Source organism: Bombus pascuorum, unplaced genomic scaffold, assembly GCF_905332965.1.
Source record: "Bombus pascuorum unplaced genomic scaffold, iyBomPasc1.1, whole genome shotgun sequence".
Taxonomy (NCBI): domain Eukaryota; kingdom Metazoa; phylum Arthropoda; class Insecta; order Hymenoptera; family Apidae; genus Bombus; species Bombus pascuorum.
Window position 1 is genome coordinate 281,749 of NW_026869742.1, and position 21,314 is coordinate 303,062.

The window sequence follows — 21,314 nt, forward strand, 5'->3', positions numbered from 1 at the left end:
GAGAAGAAAGGAGGGGAAAAATATATGTATAAATGTATTCCAAAGTGAAAATTATTTTAATAAATGTTTAAAATGATGTCTTTAGATTTCTAAACACCTATTAAGTCTTTCATAAATACTGTTTTAAGCATTTCATAGCGTTAATGAAATAACCAATGTGTATGCGCAGTAAATACTTTTAAGTTTATATTTTCCTTTATTGTAGGATATATTAAATATTTAATCATCATATGAGAAGATGATTAAATAGTACGGTTCATCTCTCTAAAGAATTTAAAATTTACATTGTTCATAAAATATTTCAAGAAATTACCTTTCTATTATCAAACAAATAGGTAAAAAAATATGTTTATAAAAAGAGTTGAAATATATTCTTGTCTCTAAATGTATCTAGAACTGCATTGAATTATTTATTAAATCTCTTTAATTGTGCAGAATAAAAAGAAATGTTTTAAGTAAATGTTACTCTGTTTGATATGAGTTACCTAAACGAAGAAAATGCATTTAAGATAAATGAAGGAGGCTGCCTTTAAACTTTTCTTAGTAGTCTTAAAAAAATTGATTGCACTCCAAATGATTACCCCGCTATCATGTTTAATTTAGGAAAGAAAGAAAATATGTACAATAGTTTATAAGAAAACAGTCTATAACATTTTATTTCGTCTACCCTGTATATATATATTTATCTACCACATATGACGCTGAGACCTGCCACAGGAGTTTCACTCTAGAAGTACTGCATAGTTATATTTCATGCAATGCCACTAGAGTGCTCACTTGTAACAAGTAAGCAATTGCATAAATATATGCATAAAAACTATTGTTACCAGACAAGCGTTCAGTTGGGAAATACTTTCGCACGCGGCTTACTCACCAGACTTGGCTCCGTTCGATTACTATTTATTTGTATCGATGGGACACGCACTGTATATATATAAATATTTATCCACCTCATATGACGCTGAGACCTGCCACAGGAGTTGCATTGTAGAAGTATTGCATAGTCATATTTCATGCAACACAGCTACTATGCAGACTTGTAACAAGTAAGCAATTGCATAAATATATGCATAAAAACTATTGTTACCAGACAAGCGTTCAGTTGGGAAATACTTTCGCACGCGGCTTACTCACCAGACTTGGCTCCGTTCGATTACTATTTATTTGTATCGATGGGACACGCACTTTCTGACCAGCACTTCGCTTCTTACGAAAATGGCTCGATGACTGGTTTGCCTAAAAAGAGACACAGTTTTTTTGACGTGGCATCCACCAATAGCCAGACAGGTGGGAAAAATGTATAGCTAGCGATGGGCAATACTTCGAATAAAATATTTTTAATCATTTTCATACAATAAACGTGTATTTTCTATATAAAAATTCCGGTTTCATATTTACATACCTGGTACAATAATGAGTCATGAAAAAGATAAACCCATGTAAAAGACAAGATTGAATGAGGTATATTCTTATACCAGTAATATATCAGTTAGCAGAGATAGCTGGTCCTAATTGCCTCATTAATTTGTAACATTCTTGAAGTCTCTTTATATCTCCTACCCTCTCAAGAGTTTTAGCAGCTTCTGCAAGCATGCCTGCACGTTCTCCAGGAGAGGCTAATAATAGTGGAGGTAAATGTCGGCAAGCTAAACATAAAGCTACCGCGTGTTCTCTTTCTCCAGTATATTGATCTTGTGAACGATCTTTTCCACGGATAATTGAAGAACGTGAATTTCTGTGATGTAAGCTACGGTCTAACAATATTTGAGTTTTCACTGGTGTTGCTCCCGCCATTATACGTGTTGTGGCTTCATAAACAAATACTCTTGCTAAAGTAGACTAAAAAGTACGTGACAATTGTTAAAAACAATAATTAACTTATAAATTATAATATTAGAAAATATATATAAACTTACTGGAATATGTTGACATAATTGTCTCAAACAAGCTAAATCACGTTGAAAACCTCCAAGAGATATATTTGTAGTTAATTTTTCTAAATCGTTATCTAATTCCTGCCAAAGTGTAGTTCGCATTTCAAGTAACCAATCACAAATCCACAATTGAGTAAGCTAAAACAATAATCAAAGCTAATAAGAAAATTATTATTAATTTTGTAGATTTGATTGATTTGTTGGATTCAGGAGCTGTTAAATGCTATCTATCCCTAAGAAAAAGTTTTGATTCCATTTTCTACCATCCTGTAAAATATTATAAGCCAAATTCTTAGAAATCATTTCATTTCTTTTTAAATTAAGGACAAAGGAGTTGATAAATCATCTGGTATGTAAAAAATTTTTTAGGAAGACTACTATACATAGGTAAAGAGAATCCCTTTAATTTCAAATGGAGTGAGATATTAACATTTCTTTATTCAAAGAGCTCTTATTAAATATTTATAATATTTAATATTTATCTTATTAAATATATATAAGAATAATATTTAACTTGAATATTTTTTGACTTTGCACAGTTAAAGAGTTATGGTAAAAAATACGTGTTTCTCTCAAGAGAAACTCCAGAAGGTAAACAGAGAAGAAAGGAGGGGAAAAATATATGTATAAATGTATTCCAAAGTGAAAATTATTTTAATAAATGTTTAAAATGATGTCTTTAGATTTCTAAACACCTATTAAGTCTTTCATAAATACTGTTTTAAGCATTTCATAGCGTTAATGAAATAACCAATGTGTATGCGCAGTAAATACTTTTAAGTTTATATTTTCCTTTATTGTAGGATATATTAAATATTTAATCATCATATGAGAAGATGATTAAATAGTACGGTTCATCTCTCTAAAGAATTTAAAATTTACATTGTTCATAAAATATTTCAAGAAATTACCTTTCTATTATCAAACAAATAGGTAAAAAAATATGTTTATAAAAAGAGTTGAAATATATTCTTGTCTCTAAATGTATCTAGAACTGCATTGAATTATTTATTAAATCTCTTTAATTGTGCAGAATAAAAAGAAATGTTTTAAGTAAATGTTACTCTGTTTGATATGAGTTACCTAAACGAAGAAAATGCATTTAAGATAAATGAAGGAGGCTGCCTTTAAACTTTTCTTAGTAGTCTTAAAAAAATTGATTGCACTCCAAATGATTACCCCGCTATCATGTTTAATTTAGGAAAGAAAGAAAATATGTACAATAGTTTATAAGAAAACAGTCTATAACATTTTATTTCGTCTACCCTGTATATATACAGGGTGCGCCGTTAGAATTCGGACAGAATTTAATTTGTAGTTCCCACCATATTAGAATTCAGATGTTTGTGCTGATTGACTCTGAAGTTAGTTAAATATGTCAATAAGTCTTCTATAACCTCAAAATGACAGAACTCGTTAAGCAAAACCCGGAATACGATAGAAGAGCGGCGATTATAGAAAGTCTTCGCGCCGGGTGGATGCCAAAGTGAATCGGAGGAACGACCGTTGGCTGGCCCACAATCTCGAAGATGTTCCTGTTGTGGGCAAAACCAAATTTCCAGCAAGTGTTCACGTTTTGAGCGTTGTCTCAAGTGAGGGCGACGTCATGCCTCCGCACTTCTTCCAAAAAGGCGAAAGAATCACAAAGGAGGTTTATTTGGAGGTCCTGAAGACAGTAATAAAGCCGTGGATGGAAATTACGGCTTCTGGAAGGCCGTATTTATTTCAACAAGATGGCGCACCTGCTCACACAAGTCATCTTGTTCAAAATTGGCTCTCTGACAATGTGGACATGTTTTGGTCGAAAGATTTCTGGCCTCCTAACAGTCCCGACCTAAACCCATTGGACTATTACGTGTGGGGCGTTATCGAGAGACAAACTAATAAATACAGGCACCCCAACGTCAACTCCCTACGAGCTGCTATCGAGTCAGAATTCGCGACAATTAAACGCGACCAGTTGAAGTCAGCGTGCTCGCGCTTTAGAGCAAGAATAGAGCAGGTCATAGAGGCAGAGGGTGGTTACATAGAATAAAAGTTCTCAGCAAGGACCCTTTAAATGAGATATAACAACATTTTCATGTGTTTTTGTGTATTGACTTAAATAAACAACTTTCTGCACAAAACTTCTTTTGTCCGGATTCTAACGGCGCACCCTGTATATTTATCTACCACATATGACGCTGAGACCTGCCACAGGAGTTTCACTCTAGAAGTACTGCATAGTTATATTTCATGCAATGCCACTAGAGTGCTCACTTGTAACAAGTAAGCAATTGCATAAATATATGCATAAAAACTATTGTTACCAGACAAGCGTTCAGTTGGGAAATACTTTCGCACGCGGCTTACTCACCAGACTTGGCTCCGTTCGATTACTATTTATTTGTATCGATGGGACACGCACTGTATATATATAAATATTTATCCACCTCATATGACGCTGAGACCTGCCACAGGAGTTGCATTGTAGAAGTATTGCATAGTCATATTTCATGCAACACAGCTACTATACAGACTTGTAGCAAGTAAGCAATTGCATAAATATATGCATAAAAACTATTGTTACCAGACAAGCGTTCAGTTGGGAAATACTTTCGCACGCGGCTTACTCACCAGACTTGGCTCCGTTCGATTACTATTTATTTGTATCGATGGGACACGCACTGTATATATATAAATATTTATCCACCTCATATGACGCTGAGACCTGCCACAGGAGTTGCATTGTAGAAGTATTGCATAGTCATATTTCATGCAACACAGCTACTATACAGACTTGTAGCAAGTAAGCAATTGCATAAATATATGCATAAAAACTATTGTTACCAGACAAGCGTTCAGTTGGGAAATACTTTCGCACGCGGCTTACTCACCAGACTTGGCTTCGTTCGATTACTATTTATTTGTATCGATGGGACACGCACTTTCTGACCAGCACTTCGCTTCTTACGAAAATGGCTCGATGACTGGTTTGCCTAAAAAGAGACACAGTTTTTTTGACGTGGCATCCACCAATAGCCAGACAGGTGGGAAAAATGTATAGCTAGCGATGGGCAATACTTCGAATAAAATATTTTTAATCATTTTCATACAATAAACGTGTATTTTCTATATAAAAATTCCGGTTTCATATTTACATACCTGGTACAATAATGAGTCATGAAAAAGATAAACCCATGTAAAAGACAAGATTGAATGAGGTATATTCTTATACCAGTAATATATCAGTTAGCAGAGATAGCTGGTCCTAATTGCCTCATTAATTTGTAACATTCTTGAAGTCTCTTTATATCTCCTACCCTCTCAAGAGTTTTAGCAGCTTCTGCAAGCATGCCTGCACGTTCTCCAGGAGAGGCTAATAATAGTGGAGGTAAATGTCGGCAAGCTAAACATAAAGCTACCGCGTGTTCTCTTTCTCCAGTATATTGATCTTGTGAACGATCTTTTCCACGGATAATTGAAGAACGTGAATTTCTGTGATGTAAGCTACGGTCTAACAATATTTGAGTTTTCACTGGTGTTGCTCCCGCCATTATACGTGTTGTGGCTTCATAAACAAATACTCTTGCTAAAGTAGACTAAAAAGTACGTGACAATTGTTAAAAACAATAATTAACTTATAAATTATAATATTAGAAAATATATATAAACTTACTGGAATATGTTGACATAATTGTCTCAAACAAGCTAAATCACGTTGAAAACCTCCAAGAGATATATTTGTAGTTAATTTTTCTAAATCGTTATCTAATTCCTGCCAAAGTGTAGTTCGCATTTCAAGTAACCAATCACAAATCCACAATTGAGTAAGCTAAAACAATAATCAAAGCTAATAAGAAAATTATTATTAATTTTGTAGATTTGATTGATTTGTTGGATTCAGGAGCTGTTAAATGCTATCTATCCCTAAGAAAAAGTTTTGATTCCATTTTCTACCATCCTGTAAAATATTATAAGCCAAATTCTTAGAAATCATTTCATTTCTTTTTAAATTAAGGACAAAGGAGTTGATAAATCATCTGGTATGTAAAAAATTTTTTAGGAAGACTACTATACATAGGTAAAGAGAATCCCTTTAATTTCAAATGGAGTGAGATATTAACATTTCTTTATTCAAAGAGCTCTTATTAAATATTTATAATATTTAATATTTATCTTATTAAATATATATAAGAATAATATTTAACTTGAATATTTTTTGACTTTGCACAGTTAAAGAGTTATGGTAAAAAATACGTGTTTCTCTCAAGAGAAACTCCAGAAGGTAAACAGAGAAGAAAGGAGGGGAAAAATATATGTATAAATGTATTCCAAAGTGAAAATTATTTTAATAAATGTTTAAAATGATGTCTTTAGATTTCTAAACACCTATTAAGTCTTTCATAAATACTGTTTTAAGCATTTCATAGCGTTAATGAAATAACCAATGTGTATGCGCAGTAAATACTTTTAAGTTTATATTTTCCTTTATTGTAGGATATATTAAATATTTAATCATCATATGAGAAGATGATTAAATAGTACGGTTCATCTCTCTAAAGAATTTAAAATTTACATTGTTCATAAAATATTTCAAGAAATTACCTTTCTATTATCAAACAAATAGGTAAAAAAATATGTTTATAAAAAGAGTTGAAATATATTCTTGTCTCTAAATGTATCTAGAACTGCATTGAATTATTTATTAAATCTCTTTAATTGTGCAGAATAAAAAGAAATGTTTTAAGTAAATGTTACTCTGTTTGATATGAGTTACCTAAACGAAGAAAATGCATTTAAGATAAATGAAGGAGGCTGCCTTTAAACTTTTCTTAGTAGTCTTAAAAAAATTGATTGCACTCCAAATGATTACCCCGCTATCATGTTTAATTTAGGAAAGAAAGAAAATATGTACAATAGTTTATAAGAAAACAGTCTATAACATTTTATTTCGTCTACCCTGTATATATATATTTATCTACCACATATGACGCTGAGACCTGCCACAGGAGTTTCACTCTAGAAGTACTGCATAGTTATATTTCATGCAATGCCACTAGAGTGCTCACTTGTAACAAGTAAGCAATTGCATAAATATATGCATAAAAACTATTGTTACCAGACACCTTTAATTTTGTGAGAATTAAACAATATACTTAAAGTTACTACATATATAATTCATTATTTGATCATTTTCTTTTGTTTTATGAAAAAAAGTGTAATGATATTCATTTTGAGAAGATAAATAACATAAAAACAGATTTTTCGAAAATCATAAATTTCAAAAAATATAAAAAAAATTAAATATTCTATTTCCGTATTCGAATCATATGTTATATAATTTATTACTTCATAATTTCTAAATTTATTATCTGTGTAAAATAAAAGCATTGCAAAAAGATATAAGTAATTATAATAATTTTTGTATAAAAGAATTGAATATATTAATATATTATAAACATAATATTTAAATATCTTACCAAAACGTTTTGGGATGACTGTTGCTTGCAATTATAATAAACCAAACATTGTTCAAGCAATATTCCTGCCTGATCAATAAAACGCATAGAGACTGATTTAGTAGTCGCTTTTGTTGCTTGCAAAGCATTTAAAACAATATATGGTAGTGGACTAATACTATTATTATTATTGCAAAGTTGATAACATTTTTCATAAGGAAATTTGCTTTCAACAATGCTCCATGCTTGTGAATCGTCTTCTTTCAATCTCCAACATGCTGCCAGATATATAACTGCTCCCCACCATAATCCAATTTCATCTTCGCAATCTAAAACATTGATTCACCAAATTCTATTTATTAGTTAAAGAAAAAAAAGGAAGAAAGAAATTTAATGCCATCCAATACCACCAATGAACTCATTAAACAAGATTTTATTTAAACTTACGTGTAACTGTAACTTTGTCAGTACATAAAAATCCAGCATCTATTCCAGCAGAAGCCATAATAGTTTGTCCATATTCTAATATTGAAGATAAATGAGCATCTCCAACAGTACCGGTTAAAATACGTAAACAATGTCCGATTAAATAATCTCTATATGCACGTGAAGCATACGATAAAGGATCAGCTTTACCAGTTGATATCAGCTTTACCACCGACATCGGCTACAAGAACAAATCGCTATGGACGGAAAACGATGCTCTGTGTTTGGTGGGATCAGAAGGATGTGATCTATCATGAGCTGTTAAAACCTGGCGAAACCGTTAATACTGAGCGCTACCGACAACAAACGATCGATTTGAATCGAGCTTTGCGTGAAAAACGACCAGAATATGAAAAAAGGCAACACAAAGTAATTTTGCTCCATGATAATGCACCATCGCATACAGCAAAACCGGTCAAGGAAACGATCGAAGCGTTCAGTTGGGAAATACTTTCGCACGCGGCTTACTCACCAGACTTGGCTCCGTTCGATTACTATTTATTTGTATCGATGGGACACGCACTTTCTGACCAGCACTTCGCTTCTTACGAAAATGGCTCGATGACTGGTTTGCCTAAAAAGAGACACAGTTTTTTTGACGTGGCATCCACCAATAGCCAGACAGGTGGGAAAAATGTATAGCTAGCGATGGGCAATACTTCGAATAAAATATTTTTAATCATTTTCATACAATAAACGTGTATTTTCTATATAAAAATTCCGGTTTCATATTTACATACCTGGTACAATAATGAGTCATGAAAAAGATAAACCCATGTAAAAGACAAGATTGAATGAGGTATATTCTTATACCAGTAATATATCAGTTAGCAGAGATAGCTGGTCCTAATTGCCTCATTAATTTGTAACATTCTTGAAGTCTCTTTATATCTCCTACCCTCTCAAGAGTTTTAGCAGCTTCTGCAAGCATGCCTGCACGTTCTCCAGGAGAGGCTAATAATAGTGGAGGTAAATGTCGGCAAGCTAAACATAAAGCTACCGCGTGTTCTCTTTCTCCAGTATATTGATCTTGTGAACGATCTTTTCCACGGATAATTGAAGAACGTGAATTTCTGTGATGTAAGCTACGGTCTAACAATATTTGAGTTTTCACTGGTGTTGCTCCCGCCATTATACGTGTTGTGGCTTCATAAACAAATACTCTTGCTAAAGTAGACTAAAAAGTACGTGACAATTGTTAAAAACAATAATTAACTTATAAATTATAATATTAGAAAATATATATAAACTTACTGGAATATGTTGACATAATTGTCTCAAACAAGCTAAATCACGTTGAAAACCTCCAAGAGATATATTTGTAGTTAATTTTTCTAAATCGTTATCTAATTCCTGCCAAAGTGTAGTTCGCATTTCAAGTAACCAATCACAAATCCACAATTGAGTAAGCTAAAACAATAATCAAAGCTAATAAGAAAATTATTATTAATTTTGTAGATTTGATTGATTTGTTGGATTCAGGAGCTGTTAAATGCTATCTATCCCTAAGAAAAAGTTTTGATTCCATTTTCTACCATCCTGTAAAATATTATAAGCCAAATTCTTAGAAATCATTTCATTTCTTTTTAAATTAAGGACAAAGGAGTTGATAAATCATCTGGTATGTAAAAAATTTTTTAGGAAGACTACTATACATAGGTAAAGAGAATCCCTTTAATTTCAAATGGAGTGAGATATTAACATTTCTTTATTCAAAGAGCTCTTATTAAATATTTATAATATTTAATATTTATCTTATTAAATATATATAAGAATAATATTTAACTTGAATATTTTTTGACTTTGCACAGTTAAAGAGTTATGGTAAAAAATACGTGTTTCTCTCAAGAGAAACTCCAGAAGGTAAACAGAGAAGAAAGGAGGGGAAAAATATATGTATAAATGTATTCCAAAGTGAAAATTATTTTAATAAATGTTTAAAATGATGTCTTTAGATTTCTAAACACCTATTAAGTCTTTCATAAATACTGTTTTAAGCATTTCATAGCGTTAATGAAATAACCAATGTGTATGCGCAGTAAATACTTTTAAGTTTATATTTTCCTTTATTGTAGGATATATTAAATATTTAATCATCATATGAGAAGATGATTAAATAGTACGGTTCATCTCTCTAAAGAATTTAAAATTTACATTGTTCATAAAATATTTCAAGAAATTACCTTTCTATTATCAAACAAATAGGTAAAAAAATATGTTTATAAAAAGAGTTGAAATATATTCTTGTCTCTAAATGTATCTAGAACTGCATTGAATTATTTATTAAATCTCTTTAATTGTGCAGAATAAAAAGAAATGTTTTAAGTAAATGTTACTCTGTTTGATATGAGTTACCTAAACGAAGAAAATGCATTTAAGATAAATGAAGGAGGCTGCCTTTAAACTTTTCTTAGTAGTCTTAAAAAAATTGATTGCACTCCAAATGATTACCCCGCTATCATGTTTAATTTAGGAAAGAAAGAAAATATGTACAATAGTTTATAAGAAAACAGTCTATAACATTTTATTTCGTCTACCCTGTATATATATATTTATCTACCACATATGACGCTGAGACCTGCCACAGGAGTTTCACTCTAGAAGTACTGCATAGTTATATTTCATGCAATGCCACTAGAGTGCTCACTTGTAACAAGTAAGCAATTGCATAAATATATGCATAAAAACTATTGTTACCAGACAAGCGTTCAGTTGGGAAATACTTTCGCACGCGGCTTACTCACCAGACTTGGCTCCGTTCGATTACTATTTATTTGTATCGATGGGACACGCACTGTATATATATAAATATTTATCCACCTCATATGACGCTGAGACCTGCCACAGGAGTTGCATTGTAGAAGTATTGCATAGTCATATTTCATGCAACACAGCTACTATACAGACTTGTAGCAAGTAAGCAATTGCATAAATATATGCATAAAAACTATTGTTACCAGACAAGCGTTCAGTTGGGAAATACTTTCGCACGCGGCTTACTCACCAGACTTGGCTCCGTTCGATTACTATTTATTTGTATCGATGGGACACGCACTGTATATATATAAATATTTATCCACCTCATATGACGCTGAGACCTGCCACAGGAGTTGCATTGTAGAAGTATTGCATAGTCATATTTCATGCAACACAGTTACTATACAGACTTGTAGCAAGTAAGCAATTGCATAAATATATGCATAAAAACTATTGTTACCAGACAAGCGTTCAGTTGGGAAATACTTTCGCACGCGGCTTACTCACCAGACTTGGCTTCGTTCGATTACTATTTATTTGTATCGATGGGACACGCACTTTCTGACCAGCACTTCGCTTCTTACGAAAATGGCTCGATGACTGGTTTGCCTAAAAAGAGACACAGTTTTTTTGACGTGGCATCCACCAATAGCCAGACAGGTGGGAAAAATGTATAGCTAGCGATGGGCAATACTTCGAATAAAATATTTTTAATCATTTTCATACAATAAACGTGTATTTTCTATATAAAAATTCCGGTTTCATATTTACATACCTGGTACAATAATGAGTCATGAAAAAGATAAACCCATGTAAAAGACAAGATTGAATGAGGTATATTCTTATACCAGTAATATATCAGTTAGCAGAGATAGCTGGTCCTAATTGCCTCATTAATTTGTAACATTCTTGAAGTCTCTTTATATCTCCTACCCTCTCAAGAGTTTTAGCAGCTTCTGCAAGCATGCCTGCACGTTCTCCAGGAGAGGCTAATAATAGTGGAGGTAAATGTCGGCAAGCTAAACATAAAGCTACCGCGTGTTCTCTTTCTCCAGTATATTGATCTTGTGAACGATCTTTTCCACGGATAATTGAAGAACGTGAATTTCTGTGATGTAAGCTACGGTCTAACAATATTTGAGTTTTCACTGGTGTTGCTCCCGCCATTATACGTGTTGTGGCTTCATAAACAAATACTCTTGCTAAAGTAGACTAAAAAGTACGTGACAATTGTTAAAAACAATAATTAACTTATAAATTATAATATTAGAAAATATATATAAACTTACTGGAATATGTTGACATAATTGTCTCAAACAAGCTAAATCACGTTGAAAACCTCCAAGAGATATATTTGTAGTTAATTTTTCTAAATCGTTATCTAATTCCTGCCAAAGTGTAGTTCGCATTTCAAGTAACCAATCACAAATCCACAATTGAGTAAGCTAAAACAATAATCAAAGCTAATAAGAAAATTATTATTAATTTTGTAGATTTGATTGATTTGTTGGATTCAGGAGCTGTTAAATGCTATCTATCCCTAAGAAAAAGTTTTGATTCCATTTTCTACCATCCTGTAAAATATTATAAGCCAAATTCTTAGAAATCATTTCATTTCTTTTTAAATTAAGGACAAAGGAGTTGATAAATCATCTGGTATGTAAAAAATTTTTTAGGAAGACTACTATACATAGGTAAAGAGAATCCCTTTAATTTCAAATGGAGTGAGATATTAACATTTCTTTATTCAAAGAGCTCTTATTAAATATTTATAATATTTAATATTTATCTTATTAAATATATATAAGAATAATATTTAACTTGAATATTTTTTGACTTTGCACAGTTAAAGAGTTATGGTAAAAAATACGTGTTTCTCTCAAGAGAAACTCCAGAAGGTAAACAGAGAAGAAAGGAGGGGAAAAATATATGTATAAATGTATTCCAAAGTGAAAATTATTTTAATAAATGTTTAAAATGATGTCTTTAGATTTCTAAACACCTATTAAGTCTTTCATAAATACTGTTTTAAGCATTTCATAGCGTTAATGAAATAACCAATGTGTATGCGCAGTAAATACTTTTAAGTTTATATTTTCCTTTATTGTAGGATATATTAAATATTTAATCATCATATGAGAAGATGATTAAATAGTACGGTTCATCTCTCTAAAGAATTTAAAATTTACATTGTTCATAAAATATTTCAAGAAATTACCTTTCTATTATCAAACAAATAGGTAAAAAAATATGTTTATAAAAAGAGTTGAAATATATTCTTGTCTCTAAATGTATCTAGAACTGCATTGAATTATTTATTAAATCTCTTTAATTGTGCAGAATAAAAAGAAATGTTTTAAGTAAATGTTACTCTGTTTGATATGAGTTACCTAAACGAAGAAAATGCATTTAAGATAAATGAAGGAGGCTGCCTTTAAACTTTTCTTAGTAGTCTTAAAAAAATTGATTGCACTCCAAATGATTACCCCGCTATCATGTTTAATTTAGGAAAGAAAGAAAATATGTACAATAGTTTATAAGAAAACAGTCTATAACATTTTATTTCGTCTACCCTGTATATATATATTTATCTACCACATATGACGCTGAGACCTGCCACAGGAGTTTCACTCTAGAAGTACTGCATAGTTATATTTCATGCAATGCCACTAGAATGCTAACTTGTAACAAGTAAGCAATTGCATAAATATATGCATAAAAACTATTGTTACCAGACAAGCGTTCAGTTGGGAAATACTTTCGCACGCGGCTTACTCACCAGACTTGGCTCCGTTCGATTACTATTTATTTGTATCGATGGGACACGCACTGTATATATATAAATATTTATCCACCTCATATGACGCTGAGACCTGCCACAGGAGTTGCATTGTAGAAGTATTGCATAGTCATATTTCATGCAACACAGCTACTATGCAGACTTGTAACAAGTAAGCAATTGCATAAATATATGCATAAAAACTATTGTTACCAGACAAGCGTTCAGTTGGGAAATACTTTCGCACGCGGCTTACTCACCAGACTTGGCTTCGTTCGATTACTATTTATTTGTATCGATGGGACACGCACTTTCTGACCAGCACTTCGCTTCTTACGAAAATGGCTCGATGACTGGTTTGCCTAAAAAGAGACACAGTTTTTTTGACGTGGCATCCACCAATAGCCAGACAGGTGGGAAAAATGTATAGCTAGCGATGGGCAATACTTCGAATAAAATATTTTTAATCATTTTCATACAATAAACGTGTATTTTCTATATAAAAATTCCGGTTTCATATTTACATACCTGGTACAATAATGAGTCATGAAAAAGATAAACCCATGTAAAAGACAAGATTGAATGAGGTATATTCTTATACCAGTAATATATCAGTTAGCAGAGATAGCTGGTCCTAATTGCCTCATTAATTTGTAACATTCTTGAAGTCTCTTTATATCTCCTACCCTCTCAAGAGTTTTAGCAGCTTCTGCAAGCATGCCTGCACGTTCTCCAGGAGAGGCTAATAATAGTGGAGGTAAATGTCGGCAAGCTAAACATAAAGCTACCGCGTGTTCTCTTTCTCCAGTATATTGATCTTGTGAACGATCTTTTCCACGGATAATTGAAGAACGTGAATTTCTGTGATGTAAGCTACGGTCTAACAATATTTGAGTTTTCACTGGTGTTGCTCCCGCCATTATACGTGTTGTGGCTTCATAAACAAATACTCTTGCTAAAGTAGACTAAAAAGTACGTGACAATTGTTAAAAACAATAATTAACTTATAAATTATAATATTAGAAAATATATATAAACTTACTGGAATATGTTGACATAATTGTCTCAAACAAGCTAAATCACGTTGAAAACCTCCAAGAGATATATTTGTAGTTAATTTTTCTAAATCGTTATCTAATTCCTGCCAAAGTGTAGTTCGCATTTCAAGTAACCAATCACAAATCCACAATTGAGTAAGCTAAAACAATAATCAAAGCTAATAAGAAAATTATTATTAATTTTGTAGATTTGATTGATTTGTTGGATTCAGGAGCTGTTAAATGCTATCTATCCCTAAGAAAAAGTTTTGATTCCATTTTCTACCATCCTGTAAAATATTATAAGCCAAATTCTTAGAAATCATTTCATTTCTTTTTAAATTAAGGACAAAGGAGTTGATAAATCATCTGGTATGTAAAAAATTTTTTAGGAAGACTACTATACATAGGTAAAGAGAATCCCTTTAATTTCAAATGGAGTGAGATATTAACATTTCTTTATTCAAAGAGCTCTTATTAAATATTTATAATATTTAATATTTATCTTATTAAATATATATAAGAATAATATTTAACTTGAATATTTTTTGACTTTGCACAGTTAAAGAGTTATGGTAAAAAATACGTGTTTCTCTCAAGAGAAACTCCAGAAGGTAAACAGAGAAGAAAGGAGGGGAAAAATATATGTATAAATGTATTCCAAAGTGAAAATTATTTTAATAAATGTTTAAAATGATGTCTTTAGATTTCTAAACACCTATTAAGTCTTTCATAAATACTGTTTTAAGCATTTCATAGCGTTAATGAAATAACCAATGTGTATGCGCAGTAAATACTTTTAAGTTTATATTTTCCTTTATTGTAGGATATATTAAATATTTAATCATCATATGAGAAGATGATTAAATAGTACGGTTCATCTCTCTAAAGAATTTAAAATTTACATTGTTCATAAAATATTTCAAGAAATTACCTTTCTATTATCAAACAAATAGGTAAAAAAATATGTTTATAAAAAGAGTTGAAATATATTCTTGTCTCTAAATGTATCTAGAACTGCATTGAATTATTTATTAAATCTCTTTAATTGTGCAGAATAAAAAGAAATGTTTTAAGTAAATGTTACTCTGTTTGATATGAGTTACCTAAACGAAGAAAATGCATTTAAGATAAATGAAGGAGGCTGCCTTTAAACTTTTCTTAGTAGTCTTAAAAAAATTGATTGCACTCCAAATGATTACCCCGCTATCATGTTTAATTTAGGAAAGAAAGAAAATATGTACAATAGTTTATAAGAAAACAGTCTATAACATTTTATTTCGTCTACCCTGTATATATATATTTATCTACCACATATGACGCTGAGACCTGCCACAGGAGTTTCACTCTAGAAGTACTGCATAGTTATATTTCATGCAATGCCACTAGAGTGCTCACTTGTAACAAGTAAGCAATTGCATAAATATATGCATAAAAACTATTGTTACCAGACAAGCGTTCAGTTGGGAAATACTTTCGCACGCGGCTTACTCACCAGACTTGGCTCCGTTCGATTACTATTTATTTGTATCGATGGGACACGCACTGTATATATATAAATATTTATCCACCTCATATGACGCTGAGACCTGCCACAGGAGTTGCATTGTAGAAGTATTGCATAGTCATATTTCATGCAACACAGCTACTATACAGACTTGTAGCAAGTAAGCAATTGCATAAATATATGCATAAAAACTATTGTTACCAGACAAGCGTTCAGTTGGGAAATACTTTCGCACGCGGCTTACTCACCAGACTTGGCTTCGTTCGATTACTATTTATTTGTATCGATGGGACACGCACTTTCTGACCAGCACTTCGCTTCTTACGAAAATGGCTCGATGACTGGTTTGCCTAAAAAGAGACACAGTTTTTTTGACGTGGCATCCACCAATAGCCAGACAGGTGGGAAAAATGTATAGCTAGCGATGGGCAATACTTCGAATAAAATATTTTTAATCATTTTCATACAATAAACGTGTATTTTCTATATAAAAATTCCGGTTTCATATTTACATACCTGGTACAATAATGAGTCATGAAAAAGATAAACCCATGTAAAAGACAAGATTGAATGAGGTATATTCTTATACCAGTAATATATCAGTTAGCAGAGATAGCTGGTCCTAATTGCCTCATTAATTTGTAACATTCTTGAAGTCTCTTTATATCTCCTACCCTCTCAAGAGTTTTAGCAGCTTCTGCAAGCATGCCTGCACGTTCTCCAGGAGAGGCTAATAATAGTGGAGGTAAATGTCGGCAAGCTAAACATAAAGCTACCGCGTGTTCTCTTTCTCCAGTATATTGATCTTGTGAACGATCTTTTCCACGGATAATTGAAGAACGTGAATTTCTGTGATGTAAGCTACGGTCTAACAATATTTGAGTTTTCACTGGTGTTGCTCCCGCCATTATACGTGTTGTGGCTTCATAAACAAATACTCTTGCTAAAGTAGACTAAAAAGTACGTGACAATTGTTAAAAACAATAATTAACTTATAAATTATAATATTAGAAAATATATATAAACTTACTGGAATATGTTGACATAATTGTCTCAAACAAGCTAAATCACGTTGAAAACCTCCAAGAGATATATTTGTAGTTAATTTTTCTAAATCGTTATCTAATTCCTGCCAAAGTGTAGTTCGCATTTCAAGTAACCAATCACAAATCCACAATTGAGTAAGCTAAAACAATAATCAAAGCTAATAAGAAAATTATTATTAATTTTGTAGATTTGATTGATTTGTTGGATTCAGGAGCTGTTAAATGCTATCTATCCCTAAGAAAAAGTTTTGATTCCATTTTCTACCATCCTGTAAAATATTATAAGCCAAATTCTTAGAAATCATTTCATTTCTTTTTAAATTAAGGACAAAGGAGTTGATAAATCATCTGGTATGTAAAAAATTTTTTAGGAAGACTACTATACATAGGTAAAGAGAATCCCTTTAATTTCAAATGGAGTGAGATATTAACATTTCTTTATTCAAAGAGCTCTTATTAAATATTTATAATATTTAATATTTATCTTATTAAATATATATAAGAATAATATTTAACTTGAATATTTTTTGACTTTGCACAGTTAAAGAGTTATGGTAAAAAATACGTGTTTCTCTCAAGAGAAACTCCAGAAGGTAAACAGAGAAGAAAGGAGGGGAAAAATATATGTATAAATGTATTCCAAAGTGAAAATTATTTTAATAAATGTTTAAAATGATGTCTTTAGATTTCTAAACACCTATTAAGTCTTTCATAAATACTGTTTTAAGCATTTCATAGCGTTAATGAAATAACCAATGTGTATGCGCAGTAAATACTTTTAAGTTTATATTTTCCTTTATTGTAGGATATATTAAATATTTAATCATCATATGAGAAGATGATTAAATAGTACGGTTCATCTCTCTAAAGAATTTAAAATTTACATTGTTCATAAAATATTTCAAGAAATTACCTTTCTATTATCAAACAAATAGGTAAAAAAATATGTTTATAAAAAGAGTTGAAATATATTCTTGTCTCTAAATGTATCTAGAACTGCATTGAATTATTTATTAAATCTCTTTAATTGTGCAGAATAAAAAGAAATGTTTTAAGTAAATGTTACTCTGTTTGATATGAGTTACCTAAACGAAGAAAATGCATTTAAGATAAATGAAGGAGGCTGCCTTTAAACTTTTCTTAGTAGTCTTAAAAAAATTGATTGCACTCCAAATGATTACCCCGCTATCATGTTTAATTTAGGAAAGAAAGAAAATATGTACAATAGTTTATAAGAAAACAGTCTATAACATTTTATTTCGTCTACCCTGTATATATATATTTATCTACCACATATGACGCTGAGACCTGCCACAGGAGTTTCACTCTAGAAGTACTGCATAGTTATATTTCATGCAATGCCACTAGAGTGCTCACTTGTAACAAGTAAGCAATTGCATAAATATATGCATAAAAACTATTGTTACCAGACAAGCGTTCAGTTGGGAAATACTTTCGCACGCGGCTTACTCACCAGACTTGGCTCCGTTCGATTACTATTTATTTGTATCGATGGGACACGCACTGTATATATATAAATATTTATCCACCTCATATGACGCTGAGACCTGCCACAGGAGTTGCATTGTAGAAGTATTGCATAGTCATATTTCATGCAACACAGCTACTATACAGACTTGTAGCAAGTAAGCAATTGCATAAATATATGCATAAAAACTATTGTTACCAGACAAGCGTTCAGTTGGGAAATACTTTCGCACGCGGCTTACTCACCAGACTTGGCTCCGTTCGATTACTATTTATTTGTATCGATGGGACACGCACTGTATATATATAAATATTTATCCACCTCATATGACGCTGAGACCTGCCACAGGAGTTGCATTGTAGAAGTATTGCATAGTCATATTTCATGCAACACAGCTACTATACAGACTTGTAGCAAGTAAGCAATTGCATAAATATATGCATAAAAACTATTGTTACCAGACAAGCGTTCAGTTGGGAAATACTTTCGCACGCGGCTTACTCACCAGACTTGGCTTCGTTCGATTACTATTTATTTGTATCGATGGGACACGCACTTTCTGACCAGCACTTCGCTTCTTACGAAAATGGCTCGATGACTGGTTTGCCTAAAAAGAGACACAGTTTTTTTGACGTGGCATCCACCAATAGCCAGACAGGTGGGAAAAATGTATAGCTAGCGATGGGCAATACTTCGAATAAAATATTTTTAATCATTTTCATACAATAAACGTGTATTTTCTATATAAAAATTCCGGTTTCATATTTACATACCTGGTACAATAATGAGTCATGAAAAAGATAAACCCATGTAAAAGACAAGATTGAATGAGGTATATTCTTATACCAGTAATATATCAGTTAGCAGAGATAGCTGGTCCTAATTGCCTCATTAATTTGTAACATTCTTGAAGTCTCTTTATATCTCCTACCCTCTCAAGAGTTTTAGCAGCTTCTGCAAGCATGCCTGCACGTTCTCCAGGAGAGGCTAATAATAGTGGAGGTAAATGTCGGCAAGCTAAACATAAAGCTACCGCGTGTTCTCTTTCTCCAGTATATTGATCTTGTGAACGATCTTTTCCACGGATAATTGAAGAACGTGAATTTCTGTGATGTAAGCTACGGTCTAACAATATTTGAGTTTTCACTGGTGTTGCTCCCGCCATTATACGTGTTGTGGCTTCATAAACAAATACTCTTGCTAAAGTAGACTAAAAAGTACGTGACAATTGTTAAAAACAATAATTAACTTATAAATTATAATATTAGAAAATATATATAAACTTACTGGAATATGTTGACATAATTGTCTCAAACAAGCTAAATCACGTTGAAAACCTCCAAGAGATATATTTGTAGTTAATTTTTCTAAATCGTTATCTAATTCCTGCCAAAGTGTAGTTCGCATTTCAAGTAACCAATCACAAATCCACAATTGAGTAAGCTAAAACAATAATCAAAGCTAATAAGAAAATTATTATTAATTTTGTAGATTTGATTGATTTGTTGGATTCAGGAGCTGTTAAATGCTATCTATCCCTAAGAAAAAGTTTTGATTCCATTTTCTACCATCCTGTAAAATATTATAAGCCAAATTCTTAGAAATCATTTCATTTCTTTTTAAATTAAGGACAAAGGAGTTGATAAATCATCTGGTATGTAAAAAATTTTTTAGGAAGACTACTATACATAGGTAAAGAGAATCCCTTTAATTTCAAATGGAGTGAGATATTAACATTTCTTTATTCAAAGAGCTCTTATTAAATATTTATAATATTTAATATTTATCTTATTAAATATATATAAGAATAATATTTAACTTGAATATTTTTTGACTTTGCACAGTTAAAGAGTTATGGTAAAAAATACGTGTTTCTCTCAAGAGAAACTCCAGAAGGTAAACAGAGAAGAAAGGAGGGGAAAAATATATGTATAAATGTATTCCAAAGTGAAAATTATTTTAATAAATGTTTAAAATGATGTCTTTAGATTTCTAAACACCTATTAAGTCTTTCATAAATACTGTTTTAAGCATTTCATAGCGTTAATGAAATAACCAATGTGTATGCGCAGTAAATACTTTTAAGTTTATATTTTCCTTTATTGTAGGATATATTAAATATTTAATCATCATATGAGAAGATGATTAAATAGTACGGTTCATCTCTCTAAAGAATTTAAAATTTACATTGTTCATAAAATATTTCAAGAAATTACCTTTCTATTATCAAACAAATAGGTAAAAAAATATGTTTATAAAAAGAGTTGAAATATATTCTTGTCTCTAAATGTATCTAGAACTGCATTGAATTATTTATTAAATCTCTTTAATTGTGCAGAATAAAAAGAAATGTTTTAAGTAAATGTTACTCTGTTTGATATGAGTTACCTAAACGAAGAAAATGCATTTAAGATAAATGAAGGAGGCTGCCTTTAAACTTTTCTTAGTAGTCTTAAAAAAATTGATTGCACTCCAAATGATTACCCCGCTATCATGTTTAATTTAGGAAAGAAAGAAAATATGTACAATAGTTTATAAGAAAACAGTCTATAACATTTTATTTCGTCTACCCTGTATATATATATTTATCTACCACATATGACGCTGAGACCTGCCACAGGAGTTTCACTCTAGAAGTACTGCATAGTTATATTTCATGCAATGCCACTAGAGTGCTCACTTGTAACAAGTAAGCAATTGCATAAATATATGCATAAAAACTATTGTTACCAGACAAGCGTTCAGTTGGGAAATACTTTCGCACGCGGCTTACTCACCAGACTTGGCTCCGTTCGATTACTATTTATTTGTATCGATGGGACACGCACTGTATATATA

The 21,314-nt window shown here is 31.5% G+C and overlaps 7 protein-coding genes across 7 annotated transcripts; all 7 read right to left on the reverse strand.

Moving 5' to 3' along the window:
- Positions 1 to 1,275: 1,275 nt before the first annotated feature.
- Positions 1,276 to 2,098, reverse strand: LOC132915771 (sterol regulatory element-binding protein 2-like). The gene is made up of 2 exons (XM_060975578.1): positions 1,917 to 2,098; positions 1,276 to 1,839 (listed from the first exon to the last, which is right to left on the reverse strand). Exons 1-2 carry the CDS (start codon positions 2,034 to 2,036, stop codon positions 1,486 to 1,488), a joined length of 474 nt encoding a protein of 157 aa, XP_060831561.1. The 5' UTR covers positions 2,037 to 2,098; the 3' UTR covers positions 1,276 to 1,485.
- A 2,852-nt stretch (positions 2,099 to 4,950) lies between these two features.
- Positions 4,951 to 8,005, reverse strand: LOC132915760 (sterol regulatory element-binding protein 2-like). Its single transcript, XM_060975570.1, has 4 exons — positions 7,823 to 8,005; positions 7,397 to 7,704; positions 5,593 to 5,748; positions 4,951 to 5,515 (listed from the first exon to the last, which is right to left on the reverse strand). Exons 1-4 carry the CDS (start codon positions 7,878 to 7,880, stop codon positions 5,162 to 5,164), a joined length of 876 nt encoding a protein of 291 aa, XP_060831553.1. The 5' UTR covers positions 7,881 to 8,005; the 3' UTR covers positions 4,951 to 5,161.
- A 472-nt stretch (positions 8,006 to 8,477) lies between these two features.
- Positions 8,478 to 9,296, reverse strand: LOC132915766 (sterol regulatory element-binding protein 2-like). The gene is made up of 2 exons (XM_060975575.1): positions 9,116 to 9,296; positions 8,478 to 9,038 (listed from the first exon to the last, which is right to left on the reverse strand). The coding sequence occupies exons 1-2, from the start codon at positions 9,233 to 9,235 to the stop codon at positions 8,685 to 8,687; spliced, it is 474 nt and encodes a 157-aa protein (XP_060831558.1). The 5' UTR covers positions 9,236 to 9,296; the 3' UTR covers positions 8,478 to 8,684.
- A 1,970-nt stretch (positions 9,297 to 11,266) lies between these two features.
- LOC132915773 (sterol regulatory element-binding protein 2-like) lies at positions 11,267 to 12,088 on the reverse strand. The gene is made up of 2 exons (XM_060975580.1): positions 11,908 to 12,088; positions 11,267 to 11,830 (listed from the first exon to the last, which is right to left on the reverse strand). Exons 1-2 carry the CDS (start codon positions 12,025 to 12,027, stop codon positions 11,477 to 11,479), a joined length of 474 nt encoding a protein of 157 aa, XP_060831563.1. The 5' UTR covers positions 12,028 to 12,088; the 3' UTR covers positions 11,267 to 11,476.
- Positions 12,089 to 13,798: 1,710 nt separating this feature from the next.
- Positions 13,799 to 14,620, reverse strand: LOC132915774 (sterol regulatory element-binding protein 2-like). Its single transcript, XM_060975581.1, has 2 exons — positions 14,440 to 14,620; positions 13,799 to 14,362 (listed from the first exon to the last, which is right to left on the reverse strand). The coding sequence occupies exons 1-2, from the start codon at positions 14,557 to 14,559 to the stop codon at positions 14,009 to 14,011; spliced, it is 474 nt and encodes a 157-aa protein (XP_060831564.1). The 5' UTR covers positions 14,560 to 14,620; the 3' UTR covers positions 13,799 to 14,008.
- A 1,710-nt stretch (positions 14,621 to 16,330) lies between these two features.
- LOC132915772 (sterol regulatory element-binding protein 2-like) lies at positions 16,331 to 17,152 on the reverse strand. Its single transcript, XM_060975579.1, has 2 exons — positions 16,972 to 17,152; positions 16,331 to 16,894 (listed from the first exon to the last, which is right to left on the reverse strand). The coding sequence occupies exons 1-2, from the start codon at positions 17,089 to 17,091 to the stop codon at positions 16,541 to 16,543; spliced, it is 474 nt and encodes a 157-aa protein (XP_060831562.1). The 5' UTR covers positions 17,092 to 17,152; the 3' UTR covers positions 16,331 to 16,540.
- Positions 17,153 to 19,122: 1,970 nt separating this feature from the next.
- Positions 19,123 to 19,944, reverse strand: LOC132915776 (sterol regulatory element-binding protein 2-like). Its single transcript, XM_060975584.1, has 2 exons — positions 19,764 to 19,944; positions 19,123 to 19,686 (listed from the first exon to the last, which is right to left on the reverse strand). Exons 1-2 carry the CDS (start codon positions 19,881 to 19,883, stop codon positions 19,333 to 19,335), a joined length of 474 nt encoding a protein of 157 aa, XP_060831567.1. The 5' UTR covers positions 19,884 to 19,944; the 3' UTR covers positions 19,123 to 19,332.
- Positions 19,945 to 21,314: the final 1,370 nt, after the last annotated feature.